This window comes from Oryza glaberrima, chromosome 4, assembly GCF_000147395.1.
Source record: "Oryza glaberrima chromosome 4, OglaRS2, whole genome shotgun sequence".
Lineage (NCBI taxonomy): Eukaryota > Viridiplantae > Streptophyta > Magnoliopsida > Poales > Poaceae > Oryza > Oryza glaberrima.
The window spans coordinates 24,555,244-24,572,586 of record NC_068329.1 but is presented as its reverse complement, the minus strand read 5'-3'; the positions used below and the strand labels follow the sequence as shown (position 1 = coordinate 24,572,586).

Here is a 17,343-nt window from a genome sequence, read left to right as displayed (position 1 = left end):
GCTGTAAACTTACAGCCGGCTTGGACACATGAATCAATAAACTCTGTGAGAGAGATAAGTAGGCACTGTATTAATTATAAAGAGCTATTATTATATGAGTAGGCTGAGAGAAGGCTTAAAAAAATCTTATAGCCAATAGGTCGGCTGTATATTAGCCTTGCTCTAAATGTAGTACAGAAGAGTTGTTGTTTTTTTATGAACTCTTATAAAACGATGATTAATTGGGAACGGACGGAGTATTTAGAATTCATAGTAATTGTGGATAAAAAAATAATTAGTCAAATATGTGTTTTATTGGATGGGAAGTGGTTCTGTGCTCAGCAAATAAAAATGTACAAGAAAATTAAATTAGAGCGCATCAATAATATGGATTAAAGGGGGATGCTAATAGGCGGGTGATCGCTTGGAGCTATCACCCCCCGCCCCCCAATCCCCCCGTACTCTACTCTCTCCCTCCCTCCTCCCCTTCTTCTTTTTCTACTACACCATAAATTTAAAAAAAATAAAAAAACAGAGATTGGAAAAATTTATGCATAATACTATATATAAAAATATTAATTTAAATTCAAATTTGAAATGGGTATGTAAACTTTTGACTTATAAACTTGGGTCTATAAACTAATATTTGAATTCAATTTCAAATTTGAATCAGGTATGTAAACTTTTGACTTATAAACTTTGTGTCTATAAACTTTAGGTGTATAAACTTTAGATGTATAGAAATACTATATATAAAAAATATTTGAATTCAAGTTCAAATTTGAATCGGATATAATTCAAATTCAAATTTGAATCGGGTATATAAACTTTTGAAGTATAAACTTTGGCTTTATAAACTTTAGGTGTATAAACTTTAGATGCATAGAAATACTATGTATAAAAAATATTTGAATTCAAATTCAAATTTAAATCGGATATATAAACTTTTGACTTATAAACTTTGGGTCTCTAAACTTTAGGAGTATAAACTTTAGATGTGTAAACTTGAGGTGTACAAATTTTAAGTCCATAAATATACTAAAATAGGAAAATAATACGGTGAAAAAGAGAACCTACGTAGAGGAGGGGGGAAGGGGGATCGGATCTGATCGCCAGCGATCGCTCGCCCAACCCAAGTAGCTTGGTCCCATCGAGCGATCGTTCCACAGCGACAAACCGGTTGTGTTTAAAAAAAAAAGAACAAGAAACAGCGGCAGCAGACCGGCATGCAGTTCGCTCCTGATGCGACGCCGAGAGGGGCGTTGCAGCGCCGGCCGCCTCTTGCCTCCACCTGGCAATTTACGCCTCTCCGCTGCCTAAAATCGCGCTCCCTAGTCCCTACCGGTTGCCGCGAGGGCGGCACCTCGTTCCAGTATTTGTTTAAATGGAGTCTACAGTTAACGAAAATGTGGCATAATCATCTATACAGAAACATAAACATATGGATGAAAGTAGTGATGGACAAAAAGCTCAAAACTCTTAGCTCGAATCGTCTAACAGTGAGTTAGCAGTGAGTTCGGTTCGGATCGACTCAAACTTGTAGTTTTAATGAGTGGAGGCGTGGAGCAACGCTATGCTAGCTTTCAAGTTTCAACTCATGAGCTTAACGAGCTGCTCGTTTATTTCGTTAATACAAGAGGTCACCATATATAATTGTACTTGGTGCTTCTTAACTAATATTTAGTCACTTAATTATATCCATACTTTTTGTATTTAATGAATGGTTTACTAGTTATTATGTTTATTACTTCCTCTATTTTATATTATAAGACTCTCCAGTATTATTCACATTCATATATATGTTAATAAATCTAGACATATATGTGTGCCTAGATTCATCTATTATATTATTAAAACAGCTTTGAAAGAAGGCATCACGTTCGCTGTGGGGGCTAGACATTCTCATATTAATCAGAGAAAAAGAAAAAAAAAGGAAAAGGGGAGTCCAATTAGAAATACAATTTAAAAATAGCTGAAATTCGGAATTAAAAATAAGCAATATTAAAAGAAGTTTTCATATAAGAACTGTAACGCTCCGCTTTTCGTGAGACGTTAAAAACTAATTCGGCAAATCCTAATTGCGAAAATTTTCGTTCTTTGTGTGCGAGTCTAAGTTGTGCCGAGATCTCAATTCAAATCTCCATCGTTGTTCCCTCTCGTCGCCATCAAAATCGTCCACCTCAAGATTCCAATTCCAATTCAAGTTTCCGAAATTTAATCGCATCATTTGAATCCTCGCCAAACACTCGCTCCCAATTCCAAAAAAATAAATATCAAACCCTACCTTAAGTCTTCCTTGATTCCTCCCTCAACCCTCGAGTTCGAATATCGAATTTGAATCCAAATCCAATCTCCAATTCTCTCCAAATCATCCTTCTCTATGAAAGTCCAAATCGCCTCCCTCAAGTTTTGGATGGACCAGTTTCCTTCCCCTTGGCCCATCTCCCCTCTACCGCTCCCCTTCTCGCGTGCGTCGCACGTGCCCAGAGCGAGAGCGTCGTCTCTCTTCCTCTCTCTCTCTCTCTCAATCAATCTCTCTCTTTCCTCGCCGCCTTCCCGCCGGCGCCGCCCGAATTTCGGCCGTGCCTCTCATTCCCGCACGCTCGCGCATGGCTGACCAACAAGGACGCCGCTCCCACGCGCCTCGCCTGCCCGCCGCCCAAAACGGAAGGGACAGGCTCCCCCTTTCCACCATCCTCCCTCTCTTTTTCGCCTCTAGGCCCGGTCTCTCTCTCTCTCTCTCTCGCCCTTGTCTTCTTGCGCGCGGAGACAGAGGACGCCGACGTCGCCCTGCCGCGCCCATGCCTCCACCGCGAATTGCTCCTCCCGCGCTCGTGACCTGATTTTTCGCAGTCCGATCCACTGCCTCCATCATCCCTTGCATCCACGCCGTCGCCGTCTCCACGTCGCCCAAGAACCGCCTTTGCCGCTCGCCAGCCGAGCGCCAGCACGCTCGTTCCCGCCTCGAACCGACCTCGCCTCCACTATAAAGCCGAACCCCTCCCCTCAATCCCTCCCGCTTCACTCTCCACGCTATCGCGCCATTGTTGCTGCTCGCCCCGCTCTCGCCGTCGCCGTCCGTCGCCGAGCACCAGAGGGGCCGGTGCGTGCGTGGACGCATGACGAGGTGCTCCGGGCGCCACGCCTCCCTCTCTCTTCTTCCCCAGCCGTGCTCACTCGGTGCCACGCCGTCCCGCGGGCGTTCCCATCCTCGCCACCGCCGCTGATGCCTTCATGGCCGCCGGTGAGCTCCCCGGCTCCTCCCTCCCCTTCAGTGCCCTCTTTTCCTCGCGCCATGTCGCTCCCGCCACCGCCGCTTGGCGTTACCGCGCGAGCAGCCGCACGAACTTCGCAGCCGCTCGGCCATGCGTCACCGACGGCTCCTCTTGATGTTTTCCCCACCGTCGCACTCCCGGAGACCCATTCAAACCCCCCCTCCTTTGGCCGCCCCGCCTCTTTCCTCTAGCCGCCGGCCTCCCATCCCCTTCCGTCGCCGCCGCTCTGCTTTCGATGCCGCCGCGCACAACCGTGCGCCGCCGTCGGCCATTCCCCGTCGATTCCTCTCGCCTCCGCCCTCTTGGAGCTCCCGTGGCCCTCACTGAACCACCGCCTTGGCCGCCGGCCTTCCCTTTCGTGCCCGCGCCGTGCCACCCATCCCGCCGCCGCACGGCTGTCGTCGCCGGCCGCCGTCGCGCCGCCTCCCCATCATCCGAGCCAGTGGATGGAACCGCCTCGACCCCATCTCGCCTCCAGTGCCTGCATCCCCCTCCGATTCGCCGCTGCTCGCCGGAACCCATCGGCTGCCGTGCGCCGTCCAATCTCCGGGCGTGCTTCCCCCTCCCCTCTCGTCATGCCAGCGTGGACGCCACCTCAGCCCCCGGGCCCGCTTGACCGAGTCAAGCCGGCGCCCAGTCAGCCTCCCCCTCCATCCCTTTCCCCCATGCGCGCGGTCCATGGCGAGCCCAATGGCTGCGCGTGGGTCCGTCGCTATCCCGTCCAACTGGTGCACACCGTGTGAGCCGCATCCACTGATCCAAGGCACCGCGTCCCACGTGCGCCATTCTTCCGTGGATCGTCTCACCGACAAGCGGGCCCCACTCGGGACCCCGCGAGGTGAACTTGGTCCACCGGACCGCCTCTCTCTCCCCACCCGGGCTCTAATGGGCCAATCTCCTTTGGGCCACACCAGTGCCACCCGAAACAAGTCTAATATATATCCCTCCTTGATTTCCTTTCCACCCTTGTTCCATAAATCATTTTCCTATATTCCAAAATTCCATGAATCATTTTCCTTGGTCCCACATGTCAATCACTGTCAATAATATTCTTGAGAATATTATTTCTATAAATTTCAAAAATCAATTTCCCCTTGTTCCACAAAATATGTTCCCTTGTCCAGAAATTCCAATTAATCTTCCAAAATTCATATCTCGCGTAATTCCGATTGATTCCGTTCCACTTCCAGTTTTTCTCTAAAATTGAGATCTATTTAATGGCACTATTAATTAGGCTAAATAGGATCTTTCTTTTGGGTCTTGTGTAGGTTTTTAATTGTTTGCGCATAGTTGCGGTTACCGGATTTTCGTCAATCGTGGGAATTCTCGAAGATACGTGAAGCTTCGTGAAGACCTTGAGCAAGGCAAGTCACCCTTTGACCAATTGCTCCTATAATTGGAAAATCATTATTATTTTGTTTGCAACTTGCATTATTAGAATCACACACTCAACTTGCTTGGCCTCGGTTTGCGTGCCAAACCGACGGACCTACCCAGTAGTCGCACTTATTCCTGTAGGCTGTACTACCCTGATTCCTTGTCGCCCCACCTTTGTGGTACCTCGGTATCCATACTCTCTGAGCGCGTATACCAAATATCCCACATACACCGTTGTTTGTCGAAAACTTGGGAAATGGGTTTGAGAAGCCTTGAAAACCCGACATGTGGTGTCGGCGTGTTTGAAAATAAAATAAAATGTGAAAACTTGCGATGCGGGGTTTGTGCCTATGTGGCACTGTCCCGTATTTGCATATAAGGACCGATTACTGTGGCAAATTCATCCGAGCATATAACAAGTGCGACCACACGGGTGCAATGGGACACCCCTGGCTGAGTAATTAGCTAATTAGGGGAGCCTTGATGCCGAGAGAAGTGGATTCTCCAAGGTGGTGTCGGGTAGGACCCCTGGGCTTCCTGGCACAGTATGGTCTGGGACCTAACCTGTTGTTGGTCTGGGACCCCTCTCGTCGGCATATGGTAAACCTGTGTCGGCTCTCGAAATGCCTTGTCATGAAAGCCTTAAGGTTTCCCGACGTGGCTGATCTCACGGGTTGGGTGATCCGGGTTAGTAATGTCGTGTGGGTAAAGTGTACCCCCTCTGCAGAGGTTAACTAACTGTTCGAACAGCCGTGCCCACGGTCATGGGCGGATGTGAGGTGTTTCCTGTAGCGTAGATTTGTTTGCCTGTGCTTTGTGAAAAGTTGTTGTGGTGTGGGAATCGTTACTAGAATCAGCCTATGTGGCAGATGGATGACCTGAGTGGTCAAGAAACGAATCTGTGTGATTCGGGATGTCTACGGGCATCATAGACTAGGCTTCCCGAGTGGAAGCGGATTGTTGTGCTGCTGAGCAGTTGGACTCTGGGAATCCGAGAAAATGAAAAGGCTCTGGAGCTGCCTAATCAAGTGAAATAGCTCTGGGAGCCGAGAAGTAATGATCTGACCCGGGAGGTCGGTACATTACCAATTGAGTTGTTGAAAAACATCTCTTCAAAGTCGAATCGAGACGCAAGTCTCTTTTCGGCCCAAACTTAGAAAGAAGTAAACCACTTAGTGATTTCAAAAATAATTTCAAAACAAAAGATTTGTAAAACAACCTTGCCTCTCTTCCAAGCTTGCATTAAACACCTAAAATTCCCGTGACTTGCTGAGTACGAAAGTACTCACCCTTGCTCTATATAAATATATATAGTTCCTCCGCCTTAAAGAGAAGATGAAGTGAAGTGAAGAATAGGGTTTCGTCCTGATTCCCAGCCGTCGCCTGTGGTGTTGGGTGTTAGTCCGTTGGTTTCGCTGCTGCTGCTGTTGTTGGTGTTTCCTCGTCCGTGTCGTCGGTTGCATTCTCGGGCTGTTCTGAGCTGCAACCTAAGTTAAGGTAAATAAGTCCTCTATTTATTTTAAGGATTGCAATAATTCATATTTGTCACCGTGGGTATCAGCACTATGTCCTGGGACTGGTACTGTGATCGCGGTTTCGTAGGAAGCGGTTCGCGCCGTTTTTCCTACAACACGCTCCTGTCAGGTGCCGTTGTACGGCGGTGCCGGATTGGGGTGTCACAAGAACCCAATACAAGATTAGTCAAAATTCAAAATAAAAATAAAATAAAATCAAAAATAGAAAAAAAGGAGAGTCCAAGTATAAATACAATTTAAAAATATCTAAAATTCGGAATTAAAAATAAGCAATATTGAAAGAAGTTTACATTAATAAACCAATATGAGATTAATCAAAATTCGAAATAAAATAAAATAAAATCCAAAAAAATACAATTTAAAAATAGCTGAAATTTGGAGTTAAAAATAAGGAATATTAAAAGAAGAGTCCATATAAGAACCCAATATGAGATTAATTAAAATTCAGAATAAAAATAAAAATAAAATTCGAAATTAGCAAAACAAATAAAAGAAGAGTTCAAGTAGGAATACAATTTAAAATTATCTGAAATTCGAAATTAAAAATAAGCAATATTGAAATAAGTATCCATATAAGAACCCAATACGAGATTAATTAAAATTTAGAATAAAAAATAAAATAATATCCAAAATTAGAAAAATTAAAAGGGAGTTCAAGTAGGAATATAATTCTTAAACAACTAAAATTGAAAATAAAAAATAAAAATATTAAAATAACACAATACGATATTAATTAAAATTTGAAATAAAAATTCTGAAATTAGAAAAAAAAATAAGATTTCAATTAGGAATACAATTTATAAATAACTAAAATTGGGATAAAAATAAAGACTATTGAAAGAAAATACCATCTAAAACACATGACGAGATAAATTAAGTAATAGACCTATAAAAGGAGTAAAGTGGTGGCGGTTGATATGACATATAAAAACTGTTAATAAAACACCAAATAGAATCCTAATGACGATTAAAATGAGGGATGACAGGCAGACCGTGAAGCAAACGAGCAAGGCGGTTGCCGGGACTTCTAGAAAGTAAAAAAAAACCATTGATAATTATATTCGATTTTTAAAATCTAAATAACAATAAAAAGGAGAAGCAGCGGACGGGGTGTATAGGAGTATAGTTATAGAGCCGCCAACGGTTGACGGGACTTCTAGACAAAAAAAAATTCCAACAATAATTATGTTCGATTTTTAAAATCACAATGACAATAAAGAGTAGACGGCGGACGGGCCATGAAGGAGCATAGTGGCATCGTTGGACGGGACTTCTAAAAATCATAAAAAATGAAACCCAAACAAGACAATAAACTTTAAAAACTATAGGGTCCAATCTTTAAAGGTTCGGAACTTCTAAAAGTAAAAAAAAACAATGATAATCATGTTCGTTTTAAAATCTCAATGACAATAAAGAAGGGAAGTAACAGGCGAGCCGTAGAGAAGTGCAATGGTAAAGCCGCTGACGGTTTGGCGGGACTTCTAGAATGTAAAAAATGAACCCAAACGATAATTATGTTAGATTTTTAAAATCGCAATCTCAATAAAGAGAAGAGACAGTGGACGGGTCATAGAGGAGTATAATGATAACGTTTGACGGGACATCTAGAAATTATAAAAACGAACCCAACATGACGATAAACTATAAAACTTTAAGATCCAACTTTTAAAGGTTACAAGAAGAATGAATAGAAATAGTGGTAGATCGAGCAAGCAAATAAGGAGATGATATAAGGGGTAGCAACTGGTGTGACTTTAAAAAACTATATAATTAGAAACATGGGGATGATAAGGTTTGGTCTTTCAAAGTCTTAAGACAATGAGATAGCTATTTAATATATTTTAAGTAAAAAAATCCTAAAAAAATATATGATTTTGTTTGGGTGCTAGCCGCGCAATTGCGCGGGCCACCCAACTAGTTAACATCTATATGAATGTGGACAATGCTAGAAAGTTTTATAACCTGAAACAGAGGTAGTATATGATAAAATAGTAAATTTAAAATTATGAGGGTTGTCCCCGAAAAAAAATATATGAAGGTGGAATAAATTTATATTAACGAGCCAGCTCGTAAGCTGAGTTAAGCTAGGCTTTAACTCATTAAGATTAATGAAACGAGTGTTAAAAAAAACGATCTGAAACGTGTTGAGCCTTAACGAGCCGACTGGCTCGTTATCCACCCCTAGGTGAAATCAGCAACCACCGACGGAGTATGGTTTACACGGTTAAAGATATAAGGAAGCGTTAAGCTTCCTAGCTTCTAGTTGATGGCATCACGAGTCCGGTTCCTGTAGCTTCTTCTGAGGCAGTAGGAGTAGGCAGTTAGCCAGTTAGGCACCAGGCCGTGGCCTCCTCTCGATGCAGAGTCGGTACAGCTATCAATTAGCCATGTACTACTCGTACTCCGTATGCTCCAAACCTAGGAGTACAACCTTAAGGCACTGCTGGACAGCAGAATAGCACATGCTAGTAAATCTGAAATAACAACCAAACCGCAATAACTGCCCCCTCCATCCCAAAAATATTAGACTAGGGTGTGTTTTTCACGCCAAAATTAAAATTTTGGTTGAAATTTGAACGATGTGACGGAAAAGTTAAAAGTTTGTGTGTGTAGGAATGTTTTGATATGATGGAAAAGTTGAAAGTTTGAAGAAAAATTTTGGAACTAAACTCAGCCTAACAAAGGATGTGACATAACTAGTATAACAAATCTAAAGGGAGAATTATCTAGATTTATATTGTACTAGGTTGTGTTATATTCCCTCATAGATTATTTTTTTATAGGACAGAGAGAGTATATTGAACTTGAGAGTTACATCTTACGGAGTACATTCCTTTCACTACTATGAAGGTCATTCGTAACGAGTTGTAACACTCATCTGTAACAAATAGACGTCTGATCACGGATGGGTGCCTCGTCATGAATGAGTCGTCAGTGATGTGAAAATCTCATATGTGTCAGGTCCCATTCCATCACCAATTGTAGATAATGGGTGAAAAAAAGTTTATACAGTGACGGCGATGTAGATTACTCATCAAAGATGAGGGATCATCAGTGATGGGTTTGACCGTGAGACCCAATCTTCAATGGGGATTTTTTTTTTTCATGTCATATCTTAGTGCCTATGTACCAGGTCGTTAGCCGTTGTCACTGTTGAGCCATTCACGATTCCCGGTTCTATATCAGTGTGTATAGCAACCCAAAACCCATCGATCAATCCAAAGCTCCCCTATCTACCTTATGCAAATTAATCTTTGTTAAAATTTAGGTCTGAAAGGACGTAAAGTGGTGGTTAATTGGTGATCACATAAAACAACTGTTGGGATCTCTAGATGAAATTAGGTTGCCATGTACAATACAGGTACTCGGCCGATTGTTGTTCCATCATCATGGACGACCACCACCATCTGGTCCGTCTACCATGCCACCTCGAACGCGGAGACACTCGGTAGCTGGCAAGCAGAACGAGTTTGGGCAGCAGAGAGGCGGAAGGGGCTAGGTGGAGACTGGAGTAAGGGGCAGTGGCGCTGCTCATCAGAGGAAGGGGGTGGCGCTGCGAGCGAATTGTCGGTCTGCTGCCTTGAATCGTTAGGGTTCAAGTTTTTATGGTTGAAAATGCCCCTGGCTAATGGGGAATTGGATATTACTCTGTTGGAGAATGGCCAACGTATATATCCCTAAATGAAACCCAATTTTAAATTAGGGTTTCTTTTGTGAAAAACTTGCTCTAACAGTTTCTCTAAAATTGTATCTAAAAATTAGAATTCCCTTATCCTCCTTTCTTGCTCTTCACAAGTTGGGAGACGCTCTCTCGCTCCCAATTTCCAGAAGGCGATACGTGAGGAGAGCTCACGCATGGGGAGGGATGGGGTAAAACAATTTATGTTTATGTATCAGTTCGTAGTTACGGCCGGTGGGTCCACCTTTTATTATTGGAAGTTGATTTAAAGTATATCTTGAAGACAAAAATTTATTTACACCTTAAATTTTAATTAGGAATTTCAAAAACATAATTTTAGAATAGATTTTTGGGTATTTGTTGGCATCCTCTTAGTCCACTTTTATCCCACCATTGATGCGCTTTAATTTCTGTGCAGGTTTCTATTCGATGAGCATTGAAGCACTTCCCTTTATAGAACTATTTCATCGTGATACTACATAGGGTTATGTATCACGTGCTAAAAGCCCTGTAATTTTATATAATTAACTTGGACAATAGTACATGTGGTTTTATAAAATTTACTCTTAAAAATACTTTCATATGAGTAGTTGCTAATAATATAATACAAAAGAAATTAATACTTAAAGTATACGTTAAAGAGAGTGTTAAAATAAAATGCAGCTTAAATTTTGGGATAGAGAGAATACTGATTAGAATGAGTGTCTAGAACGGTAAAACATTCTTTAAAAAACATAAAAACTTATATTTGTTAATTTAAAAAATTAGAACTATTAGAACACGCATAAGGTGTTGTATACAGTCAATAACGCCTCAGTATGATGGGGTGGGGGTGGAAGGATTTTTACACCGTGTGTTGTGTTGTGTACTCGTGGGAAAAAGATTACTATTTGCATGAATTAACGCACGTACTGTTCTAAAATTTAAAATTATAAAATTAATAATGCTGTAAATCTAAAAATATAAAACTAAAAATAAAAAAATACTTATTACCCTAATACAACTTTTTGTTAATTATGAATGCATGTGTTACCAACAAGTAATGCGTAGTACGGTAACGAATTCGTAGTGTATATATATGATTCTATCCACCAAAGATTTACAGTAAATTTTAGTGCACATAAGCATATACATGGTGCACTGTCAATATATGATTTTAGTGCATCCCTTCTCTATAGGTGTACATATTCAGGGGTGCATGTAGTGGCTTGTGCATATATGCGTACGCCCTCCTCCGTGTGTGATCGCAAAAGAGAAAAGAAAAAGGAACTATTATATATAACCAGCATATATATAAACTATATATTTCGATTATATATAGCTCCTCCCTCTGGAAGAACGGCGGGTTGCAGAAGAGTGAACTTGGATAGTTGGCAGCTAGAGCAGCCAGCTAGCTAGCTGGAGTCCTTCTTGCATTGGTGGGCAGACTGGAAAGAGTAAGCTAGCGTTAATTTTCCCTTTGTTTTTCTCCGTCTATATGCATGGGTTATCTTAAATTGCAGGTTATTTCTTTAATTTGTCCATTCCAGTACCTTCAGCAGCTTGTTCTTGTTCTTCGTGATCAACAAGAGATCGAACAGCAAGCTAGCATAGCAGTCTACCAGCTAACTTACAGGCTATCTCGCGGTCTCGCCATGTTTTGTAGATCAGCTTTAGTGCAAAACTACAGATTATAAGGTACTTGATTAATTAATTACATGTAGAGCTTACCGCTAGCCTAAGCTAGCTAGCTAGCTATACGAAACAATTAGGGATAACCATATACTACGCTTGATATATATGACTGTAACTTGTGAATTAATTCGTAACCTCCTTCATTCTACGCTTCTTTTGCTTGTACGTACTGACAGTGGCAGAGCCAAAATTTACTGAAGGTTAGAGCTAAACTATATCTCAATTGATGGGTTGTTAGATTTTATCTAAAATTTACATTATGATTTAAAGAGATATAAACTTAATTTTAGAGATAAGACTACTTTAGACCTGCATAGGCCCCTGCGTACATGACAGTATCATCACCATATGTTTGTCATCTTCTTTCCTTATTTTGCACATACATACGCCCATCTCACAAACGAAAAATAATTTGTGAATAAATTTTTATATACGTATTCTTAGCCTAAAAGCAAAGGCTGAAACATAAATTTCGATATGAAAAATCCTGAAATTAACTCTAAATTTAAAGTTGAAAATTCAAATTTTAATTGATAAGTATATGCATAAGCACTTATTTTGAGACAGATGCATTATATACAGGACATTAAACAGCTACTATAAGTTTCTACTTCTAGTGTGGTGATGGCTGTGCCCTAGGCCTGCATTCGCCCCTCCGTACTGATGACAGTGTCATTACCATATGCTTGTCAGCTTTATCTGCTTGTCTGATTCTTTCCTTGATTTTGCGCACACCTATGCAGGAAATTAAACAGCTAGATAGGTTTCTAGACTTGTGTGGTGATGGCATCTGCTCCTCCAGTTCAGGAAGAACCCCTACAGCCAGGGACGAACCACTTCAGGAGCCTGCTTGCTGCTGCTGTGAGGAGCATCAGTTGGAGTTATGCGATCTTTTGGTCCATTTCAACCAGTTGCCCAGGGTAATAATTAGTTCAATACGAATGCAGTTGCTTGGTGATATTGTTCACAAATATAAAAGATTATGGTATTTTAATTTATCCATAAATATAAAAGATTTGTTATCCTGAGACATAATTTTGTACTATTTTATTTCATACCTATCAACTTTTGTACTAATTTGTTCCTCACCTACCATAGTTTATATGTACTCCCTCAATCCCAATTTAATCATTCCCTAAGAAAAAGCACCAAAACTAAGGACATCAAAATATTCATCATTCTCAAATTAATCATTACCGGTTAAGGTGTTTCATCGCTTCGTGTCCCGTGGATTCCCATGTTTTAAATATTATATGTCATTGCACCAATATAAATTAATCTTGGTTGGTTTCATACAACACATTTAATGATGTGCATTTACTGTTTGCATAAGTTCATTTCATAAAAAACTATTTGCATAAATAAACGAAAAGACACTTGTTAGATGATGATCATTTTAGGATGACCTTAAAAATTTTAAGAGATGATCAAGCTGGGATGGAAGGAGTACTACTTTATTCTCCCGTATACCACTATGACGTGACATTTTGTTATTTCCTTAATTCTTTACTTAAAAATATTATAATTCCTTATATTTATGAAGGAAGGTAGTAACTAGTTGTAGACCAGTGGCGCAGGTAAGGAGAAAAAAAGTACGGACCATAGACAAGTGCTAGAGTGATTACTCAAGAAGAACAAAGAGAAAAACAACATATTCTCAATTGCATGATATTATTGGAACACAAGAAGGTCAAAATTCGACAGGGCAACAACCACGATTCATTGGCAAAAGCACATAAAAGTACGAATGAAAAAATAATTCAACAAAACAGGAAGCAATGACGAATGTTGATCAATTATTCAATTTGATGCTAAATCGACAAAATTCCCAATGTCCTTGAGCCTTTCCCTTTCCTCTTCTATCAGCTTCTCAGTTATCAAATCTCGAAATAAAAAACGGCAAAGGATCACAAATTCACAATTACAAATGAGAGAAGCGTAGGATCGAATCACAACAACTAAGCCAACCAGAGGGGGGTGAATGACTGGTATACCCAAAAACCGAAAACCGATCGGTCTGACCGGAGTAGACTAGCCGGTCTGACCGAAGCGTAGCCACCGGTCTGACCAGTGTTGATATTCCGGTCTAACCGCCGAAACTTGTCGCTGCCTCCTGTTGCCGACGCTGGTTTGACCGCCATGTGCCCACCGGTATGACCGCCGCGATGCCGCCGATCTGACCGCCGTGTTTTTGATTTTACAAGAAGCACCCAACCTTCAACTGAAGTCCGCCTGCCTCCGATGGTCCAATCTACAACCTGCATGCCTTGTCAGCACTTTGCCTCCCTGGCTGGCACTGCCCAACAGGGGACCCTAATCGGTGACTAGGCATGCGCCCCTCCCCTTGCGTGACGCTCCCCCCTCTAGTCCATTACTGTTCCTTCATTTGTTTACTGCTAGCTAAATGGCCAAATGTTCCTTGTAATAAATGGGTGGTGCTAGAGCCTTAACACCCAGAGCCTTGCATGCTAATGTATGGAAGTGGATGCTCATTCTAAAGCAACATAACAACAATACCTTATCATAGGCATCTGTCTTCACAATGGACTCATGAAAGAAATCTGGCAATCCTAGAATTGGTGCTTGTACCAAAGCCAACTTAACGTAATTAAAAGTTTGTTGCAATGATTCAATCCATTTATACTTAACATCTTTTTTGACCAACTCTGTCAAGGGTTTGATGACCACTCCGTAGTTTTTCATGAACTTTATGTAGTAAGCAACCAACCCTTAGAATCCACTTAGTTGTTTGAGGTTGTTGGCACTGACGAATTTTGCACAACCTTGATTTTCTATGGATCTATAGCCACTGCATTGACACCAATTATATGCCTTGTTAAACAGTTTGTACTGCTATAAGATAGCAAAAACTTCCTTTAGGTGTTGCACGTGCTCCTCAAGGTTTTCGCTGTAATTGAATATGTCATCCACAAATAGATAGAAGCACACATTTTCTTATTAGGGTAGTAAAGATAGTATTCATGAGGCCCTGCAAAGTGGTTGAAGCATTAGTCAGGCCAAATGGCTTCACCCTAAATTCATAAAGGCCTTGGCGTCTTTTAAAAGTTGTTTTGTGCTCATCTTGGTTTAACAACCTGATCTGGTGATAACCATACCTGGGATCAAGCTTAGTAAACCATTGTGCACTAGCCAGCTCATCAAGGACTTCATCTATTACCTATACGGGGAAATATCCAATGAAAACCATCAAATAAATAAAAACCGATAAAAACTGGACCTATGAGCTTTCTAAATTCATCTAAAAAAAATAGAGACGGATGTAGGCATGAACTATATTAATTGCCACTGAATTTTTAAGTAATTTGTTTTATGAATTTAGAAAACTTTTAATCCGATTTTTACCCTTTTTTCACTTATTTGATTTTATTGACCTGATATTCCCTTACTTACATAATATACGTTCCGTTAGATATTATCTCCCAGTATTTATATACTAAATTATATAATACCTAAAAAATATTACCTGTAGAGTTTTGACTTGGAATGATGGGTTCTACAACGGCGTGGTAAAGACGAGGAAGATATCCAAGTCAGCAGACCTCACGGCTGGTCAGCTCGTCGTGCAGAGAAGCGAGCAACTGAGGGAGCTTTACTACTCTCTCCTGTCCGGCGAGTGCGACCACCGGGCGAGGAGGCCCATTGCCGCGCTATCGCCGGAAGATCTCGCAGACACAGAATGGTACTACGTCGTCTGCATGACCTACTCCTTCCAACCCGGCCAAGGGTGAGTATTTCATCTGCTAGCTTGATGCCAATACACACATACGAGATGATCTGTTGATCGATCTGTGCCTATACACATGACTGATCAAACTTGTCGGTTGATCTGCTAGCTTGATAGCAACTCCAATAATAGGAGAAAACAAAAGCTGGGTAAACCAGCCTGGAAATGTCTCTCATGACATCTTAATAACAAGATATACATTGCTGTACTGTAGTGTTGTTATTGATCTGCTGGGGTACATTCTGTCTGCAGGCTGCCAGGCAAAAGCTATGCAAGCAATGCATCTGTTTGGCTGCGCAATGCTCAGTCTGCAGATAGCAAAACATTTCTACGCTCGCTATTAGCGAAGGTACCTATATATTTCCATGCTGTGCTGCTCGATCATGGCATGTCAACCATGATGCCTTCAAACAAAGATAATGTTCATGCATTATATATCCTCCATTTAATCATCATATTTAATTATTTACCTCCATATGTAATGTCATGATCTGACTCGATCGCACGCTCTCCATGCATGCACCAATATAATGTCGTCGAATGCTGCAGAGCGCGTCTATTCAGGTATATATGTAGGTAGAGTTATACATAGTACTCCCTTCTTCCAAAAGTCTAAGTCATATTTTATTCTTTGGTTTTTTTTTCAAAAGTCTAAGTTTTATTTATAGTCACTATGTGCTATATTAATTTTTTTTATCGAAACCTAAAAAATCATTTTAATACTTGTTGGTTGCATGTTCATTAGTTTTATCACATGATGAAAGAGTTAACTATACATTGTCTTGGTGAAAAAGAAATAGGATTTAAATTTTTAGAAGGAGGAAGTATTTTAGCTTTCAAATTGATATGTACGTGTACGTCGATCGATATCTCTGACTCCATCTAAATATCTGTACATCTTACAGACAATCATCTGCATCCCCTTCACGAGTGGCGTGCTTGAGCTGGGGACCACTGATCCGGTAAGCTCATCGATTGTTCAGCACGAACAACTATGCATGGAGCTATAGCTAGCTCAATCGTCCAGTGATATAGAACAACATACTTCCTCCGTCTAAAAAACACTTTTGAGAATGAATATTAACACATTTTAAAAATATATATAATATATATATATATCTTAACAAACACTTATCCATATTCATCCTTAGAATTCATCCTTAGAAGAGCATTTTTTCTTGAATGCGTTTATGATATTTTTTCTAGGATAGAGGAAGTATGTATTACTCCATTTGATTATTCATCTTATAAAAAAATTATATAACGATTATTTATTTTTGCTATAACATGTTTAATCATTAAAGAATTTTTAAGTATGATATATACTTTAAGCATATTTACATTAATCTTTTAAATAAGATAAATGATCAAACATTATTTTAAAAATCAAATATCCTATATATTAATAAACTAAGGTGTATATATGAGAGAATATCACGTGCTCAATATGTTATAGCATGTCCGGGGTTCGTTTTGCTCAACTGGCAAGGAGCGACAAAGCCATTGGGCGCCAGGGTGTGATTCTTCGTACTCACCAAGTCACCATTTCCTAAAATTATAAATATGATATAGTTGTGTCTTTCCTAAATATTATTGATGCTAAGCTTCTTTTTATATCCCACATTCTTTTTATGTTATTACCATCTCACATTTTGAGTCTAGCACAGTAAAGCACTATTCCGTAACACCCGAGATTCCATGGAAAATGCTTCAAATCAGCCGTCCGGGCGGAAGGCAAAAATCGGACATTCACATCACTTGGGATAGGTGCATACGGTCAGATTTAGGAAAATGTTCATAATGATTGAGAATTCAAACGTTTTTTTTCCTCCAACTATTTATCCAAACTATGAATAAATTATATAATTTGATTCATTATAATTAAATCTTCGGAACAAGATCTCACATCATTGTATTCCGATGACTTTTTTTCTGACTCTTTTTAGTGTTGCACAGTGTTAATGGAATGTTTCAATAAATATTGGTTGATGTTTCACATAGTTATTTGTAATGTTGCACTTGGTGTTTTTCCATGTTCTAGCAAGATCACTGTAATAAGATCTCATATGATTATATTTC

At 40.4% G+C, this 17,343-nt stretch overlaps 1 protein-coding gene across 1 annotated transcript; it reads left to right on the top strand.

Moving 5' to 3' along the window:
* Positions 1 to 11,126: 11,126 nt before the first annotated feature.
* Positions 11,127 to 16,310, top strand: LOC127769719 (anthocyanin regulatory Lc protein-like). The gene is made up of 6 exons (XM_052295340.1): positions 11,127 to 11,281; positions 12,263 to 12,439; positions 15,010 to 15,264; positions 15,517 to 15,613; positions 15,814 to 15,828; positions 16,170 to 16,310. The coding sequence occupies exons 2-6, from the start codon at positions 12,303 to 12,305 to the stop codon at positions 16,272 to 16,274; spliced, it is 609 nt and encodes a 202-aa protein (XP_052151300.1). The 5' UTR covers positions 11,127 to 11,281; positions 12,263 to 12,302; the 3' UTR covers positions 16,275 to 16,310.
* Positions 16,311 to 17,343: the final 1,033 nt, after the last annotated feature.